The sequence below is a fragment of the Crocodylus siamensis genome, chromosome 4 (genome assembly GCF_052110815.1).
Source record: "Crocodylus siamensis isolate JL-2025a chromosome 4, ASM5211081v1, whole genome shotgun sequence".
NCBI lineage: Eukaryota > Metazoa > Chordata > Crocodylia > Crocodylidae > Crocodylus > Crocodylus siamensis.
This window is the reverse complement of record NC_143398.1, coordinates 149,865,170-149,888,132: the sequence shown is the minus strand read 5'-3', so window position 1 is coordinate 149,888,132 and position 22,963 is coordinate 149,865,170. Positions and strand designations below refer to the sequence as shown.

Genomic DNA, 22,963 nt, shown 5'->3' with positions numbered 1-22,963 from the left:
ACTGAGCCCTGTGCAGTAGAGGTGTGCTGGCTGGGCTGCGGTCCTTGCCCCACGTGCAGTGTTGGCTGGAGTCATGCACTGCCAGGTGGCAGTGCCTGCACAGGTCATCAGTGCGTGCCACATGCTGCTGCTGCTAGCAGTGGAGGCTATGCACCATGGGGAGGAGTGCACGACTCCAGCCAATGCTGCACATGGGGGCAAGTACTGTGGCCCTGCCAGCACATCTCTGGCCAAACGCTGCTCTCCAAGGTGCCAGGCTGCATTCCAGGCTGTGCACATCCATTCAGCATGACATCATTGGTCACGCTGGCCAAAAAAAGCTGACTGTCGATAATGTCAATTTTCCTTTTATTGGTGCTGCTATGATATGGACTGATGTATCAGTGCACCTCTAGTGCTGGCAGCAGTTCCCCCCACCCCTTGCATGTTTTTGGCTCAGACAATACTGTTGTCTAGTTTAGTGCATTCTTGGTGGTCATGTGAAGTGTGCACTTTTATGAAGGCAAATGTCTTGCATTCAACAGCTTATCTAATGTCTAACTCTATCCCAACTATGCAGTTGGTCTATTAAAAGCTATCACCTAAAGAAATCCTTGCCTCTTGCACTTTTCTTTCCATGTTAGCGGGTTCCTTACCATTTTGGCAAATCTTGTTTTTCACTGGGCTGACTGCAGGCAACATTGAGAAGAAACTGCTATGACAGGCTCAAAGCAGCATCCTATTAGGATTAGCACCAGAAGAATGAAAGAACTTGGGTGACATCAAACCCGTCCTATTATTAGCCCAAAGGCCAAACGTTCCTCAACTGAAAAATGGCATTGCGGTGAGGTTGGGTGAATGGACGAAACTTTCCTCCTGACTCCAAGCTGGTGCTGATAAAATAAATCCTGCTTGCTTGCTCCTGTTCCAGTTCCTCTAAGATCTGTGATTAGTCAGAGTAGAGGTTCAGGAATGACTTGGACAGAACTTGAGCCCCCTCTCTTTTCACAACTCCCAACCTCTCCTGAGACAAAGCATCTGAGTGCAGCCCCAGGCAGGGCTTATTTTGTCAGTGGTGGACACGGATCTGGAGATTAGCCATGTAGTCATGCCCCCAGGTAGGTTAATAAGGGGGAACCTCCAAAAGTAACTGACTCTCATGCAGTCTTAGGCACTGTTGGTAGAAAATGCTGTGAATAACCCAGTGGGGCCATGGAGTCACTCTTCCTTTGGTTTCAGTGCTATGGGGTCTGGAGTGGAGTAGGTGGCTCAGCAGGGGTTAATCTCCTCAGTGTAACTGCTGGCTTGAATGCTCAATTCCAGTACTGGGGTCGCTCTCTTGAATGGCATGCAAAACCAACATTTTTCCCACCCCATGACTTGGCTGGCTTGCTCTGTCAGCTGTCCTCTGCCTGTGAAGTACCATCTTTCAGTAGGATAAAGCCCCAAACACTTGGATTTAGTTAAGTGGATGTGAACAGAACTCCTGGGAACCCCATGTTACCATCACCCTGAGGAGAGTCTCTAGCACTGAGACCTTTAGTAGCCGAGGACATCCAGAGGGACCTGAACAGGACATCGGGGGGCCAATAAATGGTCTTGACAGGACATAGCAGATCTCTAGCACATGCTGCGAGAAACTTCTAGTTACAAGCAGGCAGGCTGTTGAGATCTTGTATCACCTATTTTTTAATGCATATTTTAATAGTGTTTCCAGCAGGATGGCCACATAAGAGATTAGAGGCCTGTGAACATGTATAAGAGACCAAGCATTACAATGACAGCTCTGGAGAATTTGCAGGGATTACTGTTGATCTATTGGTGTTCTACTGATTTTGTGGGATTTTCTTTTGCATGGTCCTGCCTGGGATCAATTTCTGACCCTTAAATGTCTCTGAAGAATTAACTTTTGATTGAATGTGAAATACTGAGGAGAAAGCCAAAAGGAGGGGGAATTATTGCACTTGCCACTCCCCATGCCCCTGCAGTTTCAAGTCAGTCCAAATATGGCAGCTGTCTCAGAAAGGCCAGCAGTGTTAATGAACATTGGTTGAAAGCTAATGGGCCATGAAATCTCAGCATGCTCATGGGAATTCATAATGGTGCAGAGACAGCATGGGAGACAGCATTTTCCAAACTGTGCATATAGTTTCAGCTTCTGTGTGCATCTGGCATCCTCATTCCTTTTGGGCCATCACATAATCATGGATGCAGAAAATTCCTCCTCCATCTTCATCAGATCCTGATCCCTACACTCCTCACACAGGATAGGCAGATCCACGTGCTCCAATGTGACATCCAGGCTTGCAAGTTCTAAGACTAGTGATGAAACCACAGAGTTTAAAATATTATCCCCCAGTGTTCTCAAATGTAGCAGTCATAATACCCAGCTAGCCTGTGCTCCTTGTCCTCATGACCCACATGCTGCGCTGCCCCATTGAATACTGGGTCATACTCATGGTATTAATCTTCCTCTTCAGCTCAGAAGATCTCCAGGATGGGTGAAACTAGGGACACAGACAGAAATTACATTTGTGCTGCAACTGGTGCCCTGAAAGCTCTATACAGCCATGGCATGACACATGTACATGGCTTCAGGGTGATTTAAAAGCGGTTGATTGTGTGCCAAATTAACCCTCATCAAAACAAGGGATCAGATGAAGGTACTTCACTTTGAAGCGCCTTAGAGAACTTGTGTTCCCTAGAGTTAATCTGTTACACGTGATCTGGACTGGGCTGATGCAGCCCAGCCTACCCCTGGGGCTGTCTGCAGGAAAGGAGGGAGATAAGGGAGGGAGAGCAAGTTGTATACTGGGGTTTGCCCGGCCTGAGCTGGATGGGGAGGATGGATTTGAGTCTCCCCCACCTCCTGATCTCCACCCCACCTCCCTTCCCTTCCTGCAGACAGCACCAGAGCTAGGTGGTGGGCAGAGCTGGGGGGAAAGGAGCAGTTCCTCCACTGCAGGCAGGCTTGATTTCCCCTGGCCCCTCCCCCTCTGAAACAACAAGCAAATGTTGTTTAGTCTGGGGGGGGGAAAGCGCTGTAACTCATGGCACTTTGTATAATGTACCATAAATTAGAGCAAGGGCTGCACTCTGTCAGCACCCTAGGTGCTTGGATTAGAGTTGTACTAACACAACTGTGTGGGAATAGCAGAGAGTCCTGCAAACTGACAACAAGGTGAGTGAGAGCGAGAGAACAAACATCTGTGTGTAGGAAGCATGGAGGAAGGTGGGGCCCTCCCAGATTTTAGCCCCAATCAGTAAGTGGGTAGGGCACTCACCCACAAAGCCAGAAATCTGCACTCTAGGTGCCCCCACACAGTAGGGGTGTGAATCTGTATTTCTCTGACTTCCCAACATGGTGCTCTAACCACTACACATTATCCAGTACCTTCTCTAGTCCTCCGCTTTAAGCTGGCCCCTGAGGCAGCCAAGAGAGGAAGATATATGGACGTATAAAAAGAAGGGGGCAAGTCAGAGGGTGCGTGAGATGGCTGCTGCTCTGGAAAGGAGGCGGGTTCTAAGCTGGATTTTTGATCCCAATGAGGCAGAAATCTCTCCACTCCACTACCATCCATCCATTTTATTTCAGGAATTTTAAATACAGAGGGCAATGGCTCAACTTCAAGAGCAGTGCTTGAGAATGCATGACTTGTGGTGTGGTGAACAGGCTGCCGTGCTGGTGTATTCAACCCCACCCTGGGTGAGGGAAGAGGGCCTAGAATACAGGTTTCCAGCTTCCAGGAGTAGGTGCTCTCAGCATAAAGCTGTAAGGGCTAAAGTATAGGAGGACCCTTCTTCCTGTACCATCATTTTTTGGGTGGACGTGCACAAAGCTACCTATGTATCTGGCTAGCACAGTCTACTGTTCATGCTGAATCTACATGCATGTGTTTATGCATCTGCACCATTAAGCTAGAGCCAAAAACAAAAACCAGGCAGACAGCTAGAAAACTGCCATTTAACTGCACAAAGGATAACAGAATTGTCCTTTGAGCTAAAGGAGACTCTCCATTAACATTCAGCAGTATTGGGTCTATGACACAGCTGATGAACTCTGATTCTTCTGGGTGGACTGAAGTTTTTCTTATAAGCACACACACATGTACCTATTCAGGCATCTGTAAAATGATTCAGGGCAAAGTCTCTTGCTCAGGGTCACAAAGCAGCTAAGTTGAAAGTTGAGCTCAGGTCTTGCAAAAACTGGTTCTCTCCATGAACCCAATTAGTTTAATATATTTGCTTGCAAAGCCCTGACAGAAGAACAAACTCGTTCTGAGGGGACTGGGTGTAGGGACATGATGGAGGACAAGGCTATTAAGCAGGTACTATGTGGAGAGGCAAGTGAACAGGAGAGAGAGAGCAAGGAACATGGATGTGGGCATTGGTAGTCAGAACTGGCACTCACAGCCCTACAAAGGGCTCTGCTTCCCAGGGGCACACCCAGAATGGAACTCAGAATGCTTCAGCATCCTCAACAAGGCAAAAAGAAGGCACACAAAAGGCTTGGATTATAAACACACTGGGGCAGAGACCATTTTAATGCTGTGTTTGTACAGCACCTAGCACAGAGGGATGTTGGTCAATAAGTGGGCTTCAAAAGTGACCAAGCAGTATTATTAATAGCAACAGTAAGAGCTAAATTAACTCAGCAGTGTTGCATCTAGTTAGGAAATTAAGAGAAGGGTCTGAACCAATACATTCATTGTCCTATTAAAAAAAAAAATTAGCATTCCCCACACCCAAAACCAAGGGGGTATAGCTCTGTAGTAGAGCATTTCACTGCAGCTGAAGTAGTTCACTGGTTAAAATTCAGTTGCCCCCTTAAAGGCAACTGTTCATAGCTGTGGTAGGTGGTTGTTGAAGTTCATGGTTCAATGTAGTCCATTGTTAGTCCTCTTCAATAGGAGATGGAGTTCTGTTGCGTTGTCAGCGGTGCATACAATGCAAAGGAAGCTGCAATTCCTAGCTTAAGCACCCACAAAAAGAAATGATCTACTAGTATCCCAGAGAACTTTGACTGTTCATGGAAAAAGGACATTATCAACTGGTTCAAAAAAAACATATGAAAAAATGTTGATGTTTCTGTGTGTGTGTGTGTGTGTGTGTGTGTAAAGCAGATCATATTTCTTAATATGTCTGGATGCTGTCAGGAACTCTAGGGTAAGGAGATTCTGTGGCTTTGCCTGAGCAGAGATGCTATTCAGAGTTCTGCTCTGAAGATTCAGGATGCTAAGAGTTTGGGTGGAATGTATAACTGCCCAATGCTCATGTGGAGGTCAGGTGTTTGGCAATATGGTCCAGTGATTAGCATGCCACCCATGGGCTCAGGGTGCCTGAGTTTCACTCTCTGCCATCTCACTGATGCCCCATAGACCTTGAATAGGCCACTTGGCCTTTCTGTGAGTACACTGGCACTCTAGTGGAAAGTGTGATTACAGAAGAGGCAAACACAACTCAGTTAAGCACTGTTATTCTTCACAGGTCATGGTGTATGAGCCAGTGAGTTCTTTGACATCTGCTAAGTCCGATGAGCAAGTGACAGTCCTGCCCACAGGTAGGGCACACCAACACACAAGTAATGCTCTGAACCAGAGCAGCAGATTCTTTCCTCTTCTGATGCCAGTCATCAAAAAACTTGATGCAGGTGGCCTTGCAGTGCCTTCCTCCATCTGCAGACTGACTCCACCAACCAGAGTAAAATTCTGCACTCCTTTCCTAACCATCCACAGATTCCAAAGGATGCTAAGTCGTCTTTGCAAACATCCCGAAATCTGCACAGTGGCGTGCCTCTTTCCAGACCCTTTGCAATCACATTCTTTGGGATCTTGCGATCTGGCATTCGCCTGGCATGACTAAGCCACCTGAGTCTTTTCTTCCTAATTAACATCCCCATGGCTGACATACCAGCCTGATTTAACACTTTTACATTTGTCACCCTGTCTTGCCACCTTACTTGAAGCATTTTACGCAGGCGTCTAATATGAAAGCTGTTTAGTCTTTTGGTATGCTTGGCGTAGGTCGTTCATGTTTCTAAGGCATATCGAAGAGTGGATAAAACGCATGCCTCATAAATATGGATTTTCACTTTAGTTGACAGTTTGTTATTGTTCCAGGCGCTGTCTTGCAAAAGACCAAAGTTTGTGGCTGCTTTGCTGATTCTATTAGCAAGCTCAGCATTAAGATTTACATTGCTGGTAACAGTATAGCTAACGTAGAAAAATTGGTCAACAACATGAGTACTTTCTAAGGTGATATCTGGAAATGGTTCTGAAGAGCCTTGGTTATAACAACAGTTTTCTTCAAGCTTATTGCTAGCCAAAAGATTTTGCATGAGTTACAGAACTTGGTAATGAGCTGCTGTAGGGCAGGGGTTTTCAACATTTTTTAAAAAGTGTACCCCTTCTGTCTCAAAGTTTAAGCTCATGTACCCCTTTATATTAAAATTATTTGGAGGGGGGGCTGAGCATGTGCATGCATGTGCCCCCACTGCCCCCCCCAGCAGGTACGTCTGTGTGGGAGGGGAAAGGGCCATGGGGGGGGCAGATCAAGGCCCCCATGGCGAAGGAGGGAGTGGGGCACAGACAGGGGGAGGGGCTGGAGTGAATGGGGCCCCAGCCAGGCTGGGTCATGGGACAGTCAGAGCCCAGGTGGTTCATCCTGAAGTGTGGGGGGCAGAAGCTCCCACTACTGTGCACACCCAATAGATGTCCAGGGGGCATCTGCCTCCCCAATCTGTGCGCAGGGCTTTGTGCATTGCTGCAGCTATCCCAAGAGCGGTGCTACACCATGTGCTTGCTGCTGCTGGGCTGCACTGCACCCTCTGCCTGCCCAACAGCAGGAAGCACATGGCGTTGCACCACTCCTGGGGCAGTTGGTGTGCGAAGCCCAATGTGCAGTGGCAGCCGCCTCTGCCTTGCAAAGAGATTGGGGGTTATGTGCCCCCCAGACCTCTGCCAGGGTGTGTGCAGTGGCAGGAGCCCCCCTGAAGCTTCTTCAGCCTTTTAAAGTACCCCTAGGGGTACCCGTACCCCGGTTGACAACCACTGCTGCAGGGCGTTGACACTGGTACTGCATCATCTGCAAGGGCTGCAAACAATTGGTACCTTATGATGATCTTCTTCATCTTTGTCTTAGGTCTGAACCTTGTAATATTAAACAGTCTTCCATCATGCCTAGTGTGAGACAAACCCTCTTGAACATCATGGAACACATGTTGAAGCAGGAATGAGAAGTGCCATCGTGTAAGGATTTCACAAGGTTTTCTGTAATCTAGCAAGCCTTCCAGAGCCCCTGGATGTAGCTGTGGTTCTTTGCTACTGGTATCCAACAGAGGCATAGCAAGCTCCTTAAGCACCCAGGGCTGGTGGGGGAGGCATTATGCAGACCACTGAGGAAGGGAAGTATAGTCTTACTTCCCCAGCTCTTTGCACTCTGGTAGCAGCTGCTACCGTTATGACTGGAGCTGTAGTAGCATAAGCTCAGGCTGCTGCAGCTGGAGAACAGGCTTGATGGACACCAGCTGCAGCAGCCCTGGCTATGGGCTTCCTGTGAGTTCCCTCTGGTACCCTGTTTGCTCCAGTGCAAGCTTAGATTTGCTGGACATGGGGCTGCATCTCCCATGGCAAAGCTTCCTGGGGGGGAGGGCAGTCCATTCACCACTCACTCCAGACACACTGTTGGGCATAGGGTTATGCCTGCGTTGGAAAAGACTCCTGCAGGTGATACTATTCTGGCAGTCCCTCTAAACTAGTATGCAGGACTGCTGTCTTATTTACCTCTCCCATCCACTGTCCCCGCCTCACCTCCTACCCAGTCACACTACTAGCACCAAAGATAACAAGATTAAAGTTAGTGTGGCTACAACTGACCAGGCTGCCATCACACCTTCAACTGCAGTGCAGACATAGCCTAATCTTACTGTCCCGCCTGTACAATGCATAAAGAGTGATTTCAGAGATTGTGGAGTACTCAGATGCTCTGGTTATGAATGTCTGATAAGTCCTCACAATACTTAGCACTGAAATTTTCCAGCTGCTCCCTGTTTCTCACCTAATATAAGCACAGCTCATGCAAGTGAAAAGAGATGGTAATATGAAAGGGATATGAAAATGTGACCAGAATTTTTTATTTTTATTTGCACATTCCTTTTTTTCTGCATCTCTGTCCATCTTCCCTCCTGACAAATTGAAGATGATGGCTGAGGGATAAGGTTATAAAATCATCAAAGCACTGTAAAAATCTTTCCCAGACAAAGAAAACATCAAAGTGGAAGAAAAGAAAACTATTCTATTTCATTGAGCAAACAAACCTTGCAAGCAATGAAATCACCCTTTAGATCAAACAAACGAATCTAAGAGGTCTTGAGAAGGAGCTTTATTGGAAAGTCCCTATGACAACAAACCTACATCACAAATGAAGTCTCTTTAACATCATTAAATATAATACCTTGTATACAGTCATGAAAATCAGCAGCCTAAGAACTTTAAAAAACATAAAATGAAAAAAAAGTCCATTTTCCTTTTCCCTGGGCAGAACCAGGGGTAATTCATTTTTCTGATGGATTTTTTTTGGTTGACAATTATCATCATATTTTTAAAGAAAAAAATTATATTCTTCTCCACGTGCTACCCTTTACTACTAACCACACTCAATGCGGGGCTTGTCTCCCCTAAATCTCTAGTACTCAGAAGAACTTCATCACTCCTTTTCAAGCAATTTTAATTTAAATGACATGAAAAAGAATAAAAAGAAAATAATTTCTTCAGGGTCCTCTCACTTTAGGGAACAGGTGCCTGGGATCAGCAGTGAGAAAAACAGAGGCTCTTAAAACCTGGGTAGTTTTGAGCTATTGCAAATAACACTTGTATCACTTGCTACCGCAAGCTTTTGCCACAAGCAAAAAGTAATTAAAAATGGATCCATATCAGAATGGCAAGAGATTCTTCCCTTCTATTCTGCGCTGGTGAGGCCACATGTGGAGTATTGTGGTCAATTTTGGGGCCCCCACTGTAGAAAGGATGTGGACAAATTGGAGAGAGTCCAGTGTTAGGCAGTGAAAATGGTGAGGGGATTGGGGCACATGACTTATGAAGACAGACTGAGAGAACTGGGCTTATTTAGTTTAGAGAAGAGAAGACTGAGGGGGGATTTAATAGCAGCTTCCAACTACCTGAAGGGAGGTTTGAAAGAGGAGGGAGCTAGACTGTTGTCAGTGGTGGCAGATGACAGGACAAAGTGCAACAGTCTCAAGTTGCAGTAATGGAAGTTTAGGTTAGATATTAGGAAGAATTTTCCCACAAGGAGGGTAGTAAAACACTGGAACAGGTTATCCAGAGAGGTGGTGGAATCTCTGTCCTTGGAGGTTTTCCAAGACCTAGCTAGACAAAGCTTTGGCTGGGCTGATCTAGTTGGAGATGGTCCTGCTTTGAGCTGGGGGTTGGACTAGATGACCTCCTGAGGTCCCTTCCAACCCTAATGTTTTATGATTTCATGGAGCTAACAGGATGAAGTTCAATGCTGACAAATGCAAGGTGCTGCATCTTGCAAAGCATAATAAAAAACACAGCTATAAAAAGTACGACACCTGGCTGGATGGCAGGACTGTGGAAAAGGATCTGGTAGTCTCGGTGGATCAGACTTAATATGAGTCTGCAATGTGGCATAACTGTACAAAAGGTAAATGTGATTTTGAGTTGCATCAGTAGGAGTATGAGGTACAAGACATGGGAAGTGATAGTGCCTTTACTTGGCACTAGTTAGGCCTCATCTAGAGTACAATGTGCAGTTTGGTGCTCCACATTTTAAAAAGGACATAGAGAAGTTAGAAGCATGGTGCAGGTTTTTCCTCCCAAGGTGGAGAACCTTGCATTTTTCGGTGTTGAACATCATCAGGTTCACAACCACACATTTCATGAGCCTGTCAAAATCTGCCTGGATCACCCTCCTGTCCTCAGGTGTGGATGCTTTACCCCAGAGTTTGGTGTCATTGGCAAACTTGGCCAGTCTGCTTCTGACACCAATGTCCACGTCATTGAGGAAGATGTTAAATAGTATAGGCCCTAGAAGAGAGCTTTGAGGGACCCCACTGGTGACTACGCACCAAGATGATTGGCTCCTGTCAACCACCACCCTCTGGGTCCTACCACAGACCCAATTCCCCAGCCAGTGGATTGTGGTGAGGTCGAGGCTGCGGCTAGTCAGTTTAGCCAAGAGGTGATAATGGGATACCAGATCAAAGGCTTTTTTTAAAATCAAGATATATGACATCAATCTCTTCCCCCTTGTCCAGGTGATAAGTCACCTGGTCATAAAAGGAAATGAGATTGGTCAAGCCAGACCTACCCACAACAAACCCATGCTGGGTATCCCTAAGGATACTGCTGTCAGCTAGTCTGTTAAGGATGGCCTCTTTGATAATCTTTTCCAAGACCTTCCCCAGGTTAGAGGTCAGGCTAATGGGCCTGTAGTTTGCCAGATCTACTTTCTTCCCTTCCTTGAAGATAGGCCCCATGTTGGCCCTCCTCCAATCTTTGGGCACTTCACCAGAGTGCCAAGAGCTCTCAAAGATCTGTGTCAGGGGCTGAGCTATGATGCTTGCCAGCTCCTTAAGTACCCTTGGGTGTAAGCCATCAGGGCCAGCTTACTTGAAGGTATCCAGCCTGTCAAGGTGTTCCTTCACGAGGTCAGCTTTGTTGGAGGGCAAGGTATCTCCCTTACCCGGGCCTTTCTGACCCACAGTGGGCAGGGCCATCCCATGGGACTGGTGAAAAACTGATGCAAAGTACCCATTTAGCAAGTTTGCTTTTTCCTGGGCATCAGTTGTCAGTTGTCCCATCTGGTTTTGCAGGGGTCCAATGTTGCCCTTGCTTTTCCTCCGGCTCCCCACATATCTAAAAAAGGACTTTTTATTGTCCTTCATAGTTGTAGCTAACTGGAGTTAGCCTTAACTTTCCTGGTTTGCTCTCTGCAGGTCCAGACCAGAGCAGGGTATTCCTCCTTGGTGGTGGTTCCAGTCCTCCATCCTTTTGTAGGTCTTCATTTTAAGATGCTGGAGGTCTGCCAGTTCCCTGGAGAGTTAAGGGGGCTGCTGTGCTCTTTTGCTGCCTTTCCTCCAAGATGGGATGGACTTTGGTTGCGCATCCAGGATTGCTCCCTTGAGGAGCAACCACTCATTCTGAACTCCCCTCTCCTTCGGGTTGTGGCCTTTTTGGGCCTCTCTGACAAGCCTCCTTAGCTTGTCAAAGTTAGCTTTTCCAAAGTCAGGATGGGATTCAATACTGACAAGTGTAGGGTACTGCGCTTGGGCAGTAAGAATCAGCAGCATACCTATATACTCGGGAACTCCCTTCTTGTAAGCACAGTGACAGAAAGGATCTTGGAGTCATTATCGGTTCCAAAATGAACATGGGCCGCCAATGTGAGGATGCAGTCAGTAAGGCTAACTGCACCTTGTCATCACAGATGCATCAGGAGCAGGGCCAAGGAGGTGATCCTCCCCCTCTATGTGACACTGGTCAGGCCGCAGTTGGAGTACTGCATCCAGTTCTGGGCATCGCATTTCAGGAGGGATGTGGACAGCATCGAGAGGGTCTAGAGGAGGGCCACTTGCATGATCCAGGGACAGCACAGGGGTAGACCCTACGAGGAGAGGCTACAGGACCTGAACCTGTTTAGCCTTCACAAGAGAAGGCTGAGAGGGGACCTGGTGGCCGTCTATAAACTTACCAGAGGGGAGCAGCAGGGAATGGGAGAGACCCTGTTCCCCCAAGCACCTCCCAGAGTAAGGAGGAACAATGGCCATAAGTTGTTTGAGAGTAGGTTCAGGCCGGACATTAGAAGGCGCTACTTCACTGTCAGGGCAGCTAGGATCTGGAACCAACTTCCAAGGGAAGTGGTGCTGGCTCCTACCATTGGGGGTCTCTAAGAGGAGGCTTGACGATTACCTAGCCAGGGTCATATGAGCCCAATATTCACTCCTCCCCAGGTAGGGGATCGGACTTGATGATCTACTCAGGTCCCTTCCAACCCTACATCTATGAAACTGCGGTTGACTGGATGATTGGGGAGCCCCTGACAGTCAATCTCAGTCTGATGATTGGGAGCAGCAGGATGCATGTGGGGAGTGGCTGGGTGTCACTGTGCCCCCTGCTGGGCTGAGCTGTGCCCCCTGCTGCTGGGGCCAGGCTGGGTGAGTGGGACAATCCCCCTGCATGCCCCCTGCCACCAGGTGAGTGGGGTCCCAGCTAGGCGAGCCCGGAGCAGGGTTGGACCCCAGGTGGCTCATCCAGGCGCACAGGGGAAAGCAGGGATCCTGCCGCTGCACACACCCTGATGGAGGCCCAGGGGGCAACATGCCCTCCTGATCCATGTGTGGGGCAAGGTGGCTGCTGCTGCATGCCGGGCTTTGCACTCTGAGCTCCACTGCAGTTTGGAGCTCTGAGTATAAAGCTCAGGGCACAAAGTCTGGGGCACAGCGACAGCCGCCTTGCCCTGTGCACAAACTGGGGGGGAGGGGCACCTGCCCCCAGATCTGCATGTGGGGCGGGGTGGAGCCAGGCTCTTCCTGGCAGGGATGCTGAGCCACCAAGAGGCCAGCCTGTGGCAGTGGCAGTGCTAGGAAGGGGGTCATGGGCCTGCACCACCTGAAAATTCACTGTAGACCCCCAGCCCAGTGCCACCACTGCCCGCCCTGGTTGCAGTGTAGCTGGGAACACCCTGGCACAGCCTTCCTCTCCCCTGCCCCTCCTCCCACTTGAGGGCATGGGGGCTGCATGGCCGGGATCTGCATGGGGCAGGATGGCTGCCTCTGTGGGCTGGGAGGCTGCGCTGCACTTAGGCTGGGTTGGAGGGTTGGGGGAAACTACAGCCCCCCACCCATAGCCCCGCTCCCAGTGCCGCCACCATGGGCCAGGCTCTTCTTGGTGGTCCAGCCCCCCCACCAGTAAGAGCCTGGCCCCAGCCCACAGCTGCAGCCCGCCCCACTTGCAGATCCGGTGCATGCGCTCCCCGTGTCCTGCTGGGGTGTGTGCCCCCTCACTTCCCTGCACCCCCAGATGAACCGCTTGCGGCTCCATCCCTCCCCAGCTGCAGGGCCTACCCTTGTTCCAGCCCAACTCTCTTCCTCACCACAGCTGGGAAGGTGGCAGATTGAGACCCCAGTGGTGAGAGAGGGAGTGGGGCTAGGGCTGGGACCTTGATCTGCCCTGCCCCACCACCATGGCCCTTTTCCTGCACCTCACCCATTCCTTCACAAACTACCTGCTGGGGGGGGTGCACCCCCAAATATTTTTTTCTCCCTCTACCCCAATCTGCACCCCCTTTTCCCTCCCTACAAACTTACCTGCTGCGTGGTGGGAGGGGGTGGATATTTGTTTGCTTTTAAATTCCCAAAGTGATCTCCTACTGAAAAAGGTTGGGGACCACTGCTCTATAGCTTACTGAGTGACATGTTCGGGAGTAGGGGTCCAGACAGGGGTGAAGTAACAGAAGTGGCTTAGTTTCCCCACCTGTAAAATGGAGATAGTGGCGGTGACCTCCCCAGGAAAGCATTTTGGCAATAGTGCTACATAAGTGCTATAAGGTACTATTAGTAGCAGCAGTAGTATGTTCATCAAGAATGGTCTGTGAAGTTAAAACTACTGGAAGCCAAGGGTAGTTCAAGGGCTGGGCAGTGCTGACAGGCAACTGTTGGAAGATAGAGACCCTGAGCACAAAGAAAAGCGATAAACAGTCTACAAAAGGGAAATCAGCTTTGGTGCTTCCTACCCCATAATATGAGAGCAACAAAATGACCAGTGTAATTGAAAGGAGGCAAATGCCCTTTCACATGATCCACAATCCATCTGTGCAACTCCTGGCTGCAGGATGCCACTAAGGCCAACACATCAGCATGAATTATAAAAAGGAATGCGATGTTTATAGGAGTGACAGGAATATCCAGGGTAATCACAGGTATTTCTAAAAATAATTTGGAAAGGAAATTAAAATGCATGCTTGGAACTTAAGTTGGTTCCTGATTACGAAAGATCAGGATGAGACTTAGTGGAAGGGGCAGTTTAATCTGTTACCATGGGTTTTCAACCCTTCCTTTGAAGTAACTATCAGAGACAGGATATCACTCTGCTCAGTCCTTGGATGTGAATGACTGGGCTATGCAGTGAGAAAAGCTATTTCTTTGTCAGCTTATGGCCTGAAACATCTCCCTTACCAGCTATCACTTGGCTCAGTCCAGGGGCATGGTGGGTGACCCCTCTTATACATTCACACACCATCATGGGTGCTCACTTCATAGGCGATACCAGCTCCTCAGTGCCAGGAGTTGGGCTTTTCTTTTTCCATCAGTGATTTGTGACCATTCCACCCCCCTACCTCCTGCCTTTGTGCAACTGATTCCAAACTCATTTGCAATGTCAATGCCACTGGTGTGGCTGCTCCCCACCTTTCCCCTGGTCAGTCCCCTCTGCCTTACTTGTAGTGTTGTACCGCACTCCATAGAAGTATTCAGGGCAGGGGCGAGCCACCAGCTGCCCCACAGCACTCCGGGGCCAGCATGTACCAATCAAGTCTATTGAGGCATTGCACTGGAGTCCTGAGGGGGAGAGAAGGAAAAAAGGAGACAACATTAATAGAGACCCTGGGGTCAATCTCATGGCACTTTGCTGGAGTGAGCTGAACAATAACTTGTTTAAATTAGGGTGTTCTATAAGAAATTCCCCCTATAAACGTAACAGATAATATGGAAAATTGAAATATACTGTGTTAGTGTAGGCATCATTCAGGCCAGATTGCAGTTTTTATATAGATAACGCGCACGCGTGCATAGAATACAACATGTACAACAGCAAAATATCTTATTTACATCTCAGGAATAGATATGAAGCAGCATTCCTGTTTAATGGCAACATAATTTGATCATTAATGTTCTACAGTTAGAAAATGCGTGTTCAATAGAACTTGAAAGAGATTTAGTTTATTGCAAAGCATTTATACTTACTGAAGACATTAGTGCTGAAACAAGTGCTTTCTTTCTTTTTCCCTGCCTTTCAGTTATTGAAAACTGCAAGTACCATGGAATCATCAGTAAGATTTTGAGCTCAGTTATTTCAGTTCTACGCGGGACATCAATGGAGTGGGGCCTGATTTTTTTGCTGATGTAAGAGCAGCAGAAATACTTGGTGTTTCTTGTTCTTCCCTTTCTTCTATTTCAATCTCTCTGTATTCCACATGCAATAGGGACCTTATCCTTTTTCAAGATTTGGTTCATCTTGTTCAACTGTGTGTCCTCTGTCTCTACATATTTCCAATAACTTATTAGTAGATACCTACCAGAATAATGGCAGAAGTGCACAGCACAGTGGCTCCTTTAATTTTGCAGTTTCCCCTGTCTGCCCCCACCCCCAATTGAAGGACAGGCCCCACCACTCACCGCTCACTCCTGATCAGTGGGAAGGCAAAAACTCTAGTTTTAAATATGGTGTGGATTTTGGCTTCTGCTGCTGACTGGCTGGGAGGCAAAAACTGCCCTACATTTAAAACTGTGGTTTTTGCCTCTCTGCTGCTCAGAAGTAAATGGTGAGGCCCCTCTGCCAATCAGGCATGGGGGTGGGGAGGGGGCGAGCCTGGGAACCTGCAAGATTAGGGAAGTGCACTTGGGCTGCAATTTCAGTAGTCCCTACTTATTAGAAATCCATAGGTTTATTATCCTCTTCCCGTTTAAAGTCACCATTTTCATTTTTATAATGGAATTAAACAAGAGTGTTTGTTCCACCTGAGGCTGTATCTGTTTCTTTCCTGTGCCCAAAATCATGTTTACCATCATTCTCAGTTAGACACTTGGTCCAGTAAGACATTACCAAGCAAAACTTGCTTTCCAGTGTTCTGTGGTAGTCACGATTCATAGTGGAAAGCTAAGGGTGTTATAGGAATGCTTACTGGTTGTCTCTGTTTCTGGACTGCACAGTCTGTCTTGACATGTCCCGGTAGTCTGTAACACAGTTTCTGAACACTGCTGTACCAAAAGTGTGTGGACAACACTCCACTGAAAGTGCTAGTTTCTGTCCTTGATGCTTCCTCCTTTCTGCTGAGGAGAGAAAGGAGAAAAATATCTCCTGCCACAAAGGGTTTAGTTTAAGCAAAAAAAAAGGAGAGAAAAGTGTATAGTTATGGCTTAGCCTCATTTGCCTATCAGGGTTATCTGCTCAGTGGCTGTCCTTTGCTTCCAGATTTTACCAGGCTGTTTAGCGTGGAAATTAGATGCATCAGATGCTAAATGCATTAATGCATTCTTTTCAAATCCACCCACAGTTTTGAATTCTCTCCCAGCCTGTTTTCTGAAAACACCTCTTCCAGCACTAGCAGAACTCAGTGTAACATGGTCATACTAAGGTTCTGCACAGTTACACCAAAAAGGTTCTGAGGGGTTTCTTCTGTGTGGCTTTGCACTAGTTTAGCAAGTGATTCACACCCTATCTGGACTCATTGCATTTGGTTTCTTTAACAACATGCAAGCTCTGCAATTTGTAACACAAGCTGAAGTGGGGATGATTTGGAGGAAGACACCAGGAAGCTCCGCATATGTCCTCATTTGGGAATTCATGCCTGACCAGTAGATAGGGTTTCATAGTTTCTAAGGTTGGAAGGGACCTGAACAGATCATCATTTCTGGGCAGGAATGAGTGCTGGGATCATAATACCCTAGCCAGATAACTATCCAACCTCCTCTTGAAGATCTCCAAGGTAGGGGAGAGCACTACCTCCCTTGGGAGCCCATTCCAGAGCATGGCAGCCCTAACTGTCAAGTAATGCCTCCTGATATCAAGCCTGAACCTGCTCTTTGGGTGAATCTGATATTTTATTAGACTAACTTAAGTAGTTGGAATAAAAAAAAAATTAGCAAGTTTTCAAACCCTTCATCAGGCTGTGAAAGTCTGTACAGTAGTAGGTGTGTGACCAGTAGACATACTCCTGAGCATGCCATAGGTATGCCTCTATTACCAGAAACAAAGCATGCATTCATAGTTTCATAGTTTGTAGGGTAGGAAGGGACCTGAGCAGATCATCAAGCCCGACCCCCTGCCATGGCAGAAAAGAGTACTGGGGTCAAACGACCCCGGCAAGGTGATCATCCAGCCTCCTCTTAAAGACCCCCAGAGTAGGAGCCAGCACCACTTCGCTTGGAAGTTGGTTCCAGATCCTAGCTGCCCTGACAGTGAAGTAGCACCTCCTGATATCTAGCCTTCTTTTAATGAAATCCTGCCTCAAATTGGCAGGGATTATTATCTTCACACCAGATTACATCTTAAGTATAGCTCATCCCTAACCTGCCAGTAAGGAATGATTTCCTGGGGCACCTGCTCCTAGCGATTTGGTTACTCCTGTAGTACAACTCACATCACAGTATCTAGCTGTTCATCCAATTCTGTGCTCTCCCAAATACATACTGCAGTGCACTGACAGATTCAATCTAGTGTTTCACAAAGCCAAATGTGATGTACTCTGGAAGGCTGGCCCTGCTCAGAGTATCTGCCACTAGCCCTGCCTTTTCTGGACAGTAACTGATGCTCACATCATAGCACTGCAGTCTTAAGAGCATGCGTTGGAGTTCCTCGGTGTGCTGAGGAGTGGCTTCTTCATAATGCTTTCCAACAGCTTGTGATTAGACTGCACAACCAACTTATGTCCAAAGGTGAACAGGTGGAATCCCTCCATTCCAAAGATGACTGCCAGGAATTCCTTTTATATTTAAGCATACCCTCTTTCTGTATTGGTCAGGGCCTCAATGGCAAATGCTGTGGGTTGCTGGTTCTGTATTAATGCTGCTACAAGGCCTCCTTCTGAGGCACCACATTATAGCTGTAGTTGCTGTGCTAGACTGTAATACTTCAGGACTGCTGCCTCACTTATGAGTTCCTTTATCTTTTCAAATACCTGCTCCTGGGCTTCTGCCCAGCCCCATGCTGCCTTCAGGGCTAGGGACAGACATTACACACAAACCAGTTTAGGAGATTAAAAACTGGTTTAAACTTGTAATAGAAGAGATGCTCAGTGCATATAAAACCAGTTTGAAAATGGCTGAAACTGGTTTGAGATAAACCTGGTTGAATGTAGCATCAGACTTAACTGATTTGGGTCAAACTGATTTATGCAATGTCTGTCTCAGACCCCTTGCTGGTTTAAGATAAACCAGACACCCCCAGCATCCTGGCATGCTGTGTGGGCTGGGCTGTCTGCTCCACAGAAGAGCTGGCCCCTGCTGTCTGCTCCCTGGCTGGAGCTCCGGTAGACTGCAGGCATCTGCCTGGCTTCCCCCTGGCCCCTCACCACTTCCTGCTAAGCAGGGATTCCCCCCTCTCCTCTGCCTTTCACAGACACCTCTCAGCATTAGCTAGTATACCACATGCTGGCTACAGTCCATGCTGTGACAGATGGGGAAAAGGCAGAGGGACTGTGTCCTTTTTGGAGGTAATCAACAGGTAGCTGGCAATGTCCCTCCTTGAAATGTTCCCTTCCTTGGAAAAAGTTGCTTAAGAAGAGCTTGAAATAATGAGAGGGGCTTTGTTTTCTGATGGGATGTTAAATGCTGATAACAAAGTGGGGGACCCTAATCAGAGTGCCCTGTGGGGGCCTGGCCATGCCCCCCTCAGCTCAGCATTGTGGAAGGGAAGGGAGGGCTGCTGTCGTGCCCCCCGGCTTCTAGCTTGAGCCACTGCAGGCATGTGCCTTAATTTTTTTCAGTCCAGAGGGGATGTCTGTGTGGTTACAAACTGGTTTAGCCTAGCCAGATTAGACTAACCTGCAAAGATTGAATCGATTCAGGCTCAGGCTTTTTGAATGTATGTTCCTAGCCCATGTGCATTAGTTATCTCAAAGGTATGCAAGCCTCTGACAAGTGTGCACAGAATCTGGATAGCTAGCCAGGCCTATAAATCTGCACTCCCTTCAGATCCAGTGGTCTGGGCATCTCCTTAATGGTTTCACAGGGTAGATCAGAGTCCTGCTGAAGTTGGATGTATTCAGCGTACAGGACCTCAGTCCTCCTCAGCTTTAGCTTGTCTGTGTTTAACTTAACATTCTGCCTCTACCTGTTTAGGAGCTCTCTCAGCTTAGCAACATGGTCATGGAGAGCCTCTTCCTTGCTATCTGCTACAATCCTGATTCCTGGAAGTCCCTACAGTGCCTGATTCAGTCTATGCTGGAACACCTCTGGAGTGGGACAAATGTCCACAGACATTCATACCCAGTGGTGTCTGCCACAGGGGGCTGCAAAAATTGTCAGATGGCTTGAGGATTCACTTAACTCAATATGCCAAAACCTACTTTTTACATCACAAATCATGAATACTTTGTCCTTGACAGTTCATACATAGGCAGTATGTCCTTGAAAGAGTGCAACAGATAATGGCGTCTGTTCAATACCCTGTTCAGAGGTTCTGGATCTATACAGATCCTCAGTTTCCAAGATAGTTTTCTTACTACTGCCAGGCTGCTGATCCCGTCGGTGCTAATTTCCAATAGTTTTACAATGTCCATTCTTGTTAGGCTTGTTAGTTCCTCTTTGAGTGGTTCCACCACGGCTAGTACTCTTCATTTCAGCAGTAGTATAGGCTGTGCTTGCAGGTCAAGTCCAAACTTGAGCTTTCCCTCTAGGTGCCTGTTTTCCTGAAATACATCTTTGTACTCCTGTAAAACATCTACCAAGGGTCACACTGTGTTTCTGCCCTCCTATCATGTGGAGGATATTCTGCTCTTGCAGTAAGTCCATGGCTTGCACTGCTTGGCTGCCTAACAGTGGACAGCTTTCTTCAGTGTCAATCACTATGAACTTCAGGTGGTACTGTTTTCTAGAGTTTGTATTGATAATCTGTATTTACCCACTGGTTGTATAGCTGTTTTATTGTACATCATCAGTATCTGCTCACATCTCTCCAATTTGATATCATTGCTGTGTAGTTCTGCATTAATTACATTGCAGCTGGTGCCACAATCAAGCTGCAATCTGACTGGTTCCTGCTCCACTATGTTGCAAATATGGCAGATAGCTGTTTAGCAGCTTTCTCTTGTATGTTCAGAGTATTTGGGTCTGCTAAAATGATGGAGAAGACTTCATCTTCCTTATAAAAAAATGTCGGTGTCCTCCCCTACTGCATGTATTGCAGTTTGATTTCTCTTGGGGTTGTCACAGCACTGGAACACAAAACGGTTGTTCCCAAAGCCCAGGCATCTTGCCCAGAATCTGGAAACCTTTTCTGTCTTGCATAGTTTACTGCAGTACTGACACTGGAGCCTGGGGACTACATTTTCAGTTGACCTGACGTTTTTCCTTTACATTGATCCTGTGCATTTGTTCCACACCAGCAACTGTTTTAATTCTTTAGATAGTTCAGCTGCTCATAAAATTTGAACAGACTTATCCAGAGTCAGATGAGCCTCTCTCAACAATCTCTTCCTCTGCTTAGGATCAGATGTCGCACAAATAATTCCATCTGTTGTAAGGGAGTCTGTTATGTTCTCAAGATTGCATGTGGATGGCAGTGTTTGCAGCTCAGTAACATAACTATCTATTCTTTTTTCTGGATTCTGGTTTCAGGTTACACAAGCAAACAAGCAAACAAAAAACCCCCCCAAACCTTTCCATGCTCTTATTTTTTCTGGAGTCACAGTACTTATGAAAAAAGTCTTCATCAGTCGCTCTATTGTATTGGGTCCTGCAAGTAAAACCGGTGCACTCACTTCTCTTTCCTTTGTCCTAATGAGGTAATGGAAAAGGTTTACCTTTATTTTCCCATCTTTGCCCACCATGGTAAACTGTGTACAGTCAGTTCTTCCTTCCATTGCTTCCATGCTGCTGCCAGGTTCTTTGCATGGACATCCAAATGTGCAGGAGGTCTAAGTCCCACCATGTTTCCTTTCTTCACTTTGTGGCTGATTTAAATCACTTGCTCTTTACTCTGGTTCTTATCGGTTCCCCCCCTCATGTGTTTCATGCTTAGAGTACTGTGCAGTAAGGGGTGCTGTATCCCAAGACCTGTATGCCCAGTGCTGCTGCTTACAGGCATGAGGTGCCCTGTGTGCTCAGAGCAAAATACTTGAAGCACATGGAGCTTCCTCCTGTCACCCTTCAAATCATCCCCACTACAGCTTGAGCTACAACTTGCAGGAACCTGCAGGTTGTGAGTTTCTAATGTCTTTTTCCTGCTTCAGTATATGTCACTTTGAAAGCACTCTCAGAGGTGTAACTGGGGCAGACCATGCCTGGGGCAGTCCTCCCTCCCGTTCCCCCTGTACTTTTTAGCTCTGAAGGCTTTGGAAGCAAGCAGCACACAGGAGTGGCAGTTGAAGTTTGCTGCTGCTAAGAGATGTCAGTTCATTTTTTTTGCTGCAGATGCCATGTGGAATGGGCAAAAAACTTTTAAGTTTTGGTGGCAAAAATGGGGTGCTATCTCCTCCCAGTGGCAGGGAACTCTACTGCTTCTCTGTAGAACTACATTTTCCAGAGCCCTGCACTCACTGACATACACCCCTGCTGCTGCTTGTCGTACAGTCCAAAGCCAGAAAGTGCAGGTGGAGAGGGGAATGGGGGTGTAAAGTGCCCAGTCCATTCTGGTGCCTCATTTCCCTCATACGCTGCTCACCCAACTATCCTTACACTACTGAGCAATATAAACTACATGGAAAAAGGTGCTCTTATTTTGGAAGTTACATCAATATAGCTATTTTTTTTGATCTAATTGATTTGGTATAACTGGCGGTACATTTTCACACGTGGATAAGTTATTTCACTTTACTGTAAACCTTTCCTAAATAGTTTAAGCTAAGCCAAAGCATGCCCAATTTAAATGAAAGCAAGAGCATCCACATGGACTCAGAACTCATAGTAGAGGGGATATCTTTTATTAGACCAACTAGATTTTTGCAAAAAAAAAAAAATCTTTCATTGCAAGCTTTTGGGCACAAGCACCCTTTTTCAGGCATAGGAGAAAAGTTTGTAAAAGTTCTCTTGGGTAGAAATGAAAGTTCATATTTCATAGCAGAGTTGAAGGTGTGGTAAAATCTTCTGTTTGGAACAGTTCATTTTATATACAGATTAGGCTCAGAGAAAAGTTGGAATAGTCTGCTTACCTTGAAGTTGTTCGGTGGTAAACAGGATGTAGTCATATTTCCTCTTGGTTATGCTGTTTCATATTTCACAGAGGAGTAAAAAGATGAAATGCTCTTATGGGCAGCCATTTCTTAGGTGGCAAGGTGTCTCTGGGCTCTGTGATGATGCAAATTACCTCTAACAAAGGTAGCAGCAGGGTCTCAGGGTTCTGGTGCTCGTGCCTGAAACCTTGTGCCTGAAAGCTTTCAGGCTTGTGCCCAAAAGGTTGCAAAAAATATTTTTGTTTTGCAAACATCTAGTTGGTCAAATAAAAGATATCCCCTGTACCCTGAGTTTTGATTCCTTTTGCTGCTAGACCAACAAGGCTACAACCTGGATACCTAAGAGCATCCACTTTGCATTTTGCAAGGGCTTAACTCAATCAGCTTATAATTGTGTGTAGTGAAACAAGGGCACCTACAGCTGGACCAGGTCTAAAGTGGAGAATAGGGTGGTTGCCTTGGAAGAAAGAGATAATGGGTTCAGCCTATACCTCCTCACAGCAACGTGAATAATACTCAGAGAGCAAGCACAGAGAAATTCAGGCTTGCCCTCCGCTCTCTAGGTAAGTGGTGGAAATCTTACCACTTCTGTCACATCACAGTGACTTGGGAAAAGATCTCACTGAACGTATTAAAGTATGGGGCTGAATATCTTGCATGTCGGAGGACACGCCGAAAATCTGTTCAGGTTTTTTTCTTCTCCTTGTCTCTTGAGTCGCTCAAAGATCTGGTATTTTAATAGGAGCAAAAGACTCTGCAGTGTGTGTATCTGTGAGATGTAAATAATCCAGGTATCTAGCAAGGAAGAAGGTTTGCTCAAGGAGATGACAGCCTGTTAATT

At 46.9% G+C, this 22,963-nt stretch overlaps 1 protein-coding gene across 1 annotated transcript in view; it reads right to left on the bottom strand.

Annotated features, from left to right (window-relative positions):
- The window catches only part of CRHR1 (corticotropin releasing hormone receptor 1), a 133,934-nt gene that overhangs the window by 38,580 nt on the left and 72,391 nt on the right, over window positions 1-22,963 (bottom strand). The window contains exon 3 of the mRNA XM_090044137.1: window positions 14,453-14,572. Coding sequence (XP_089900263.1) covers window positions 14,453-14,572 — 120 coding nt within the window. The remainder of the gene's footprint in view (window positions 1-14,452; window positions 14,573-22,963) is intronic.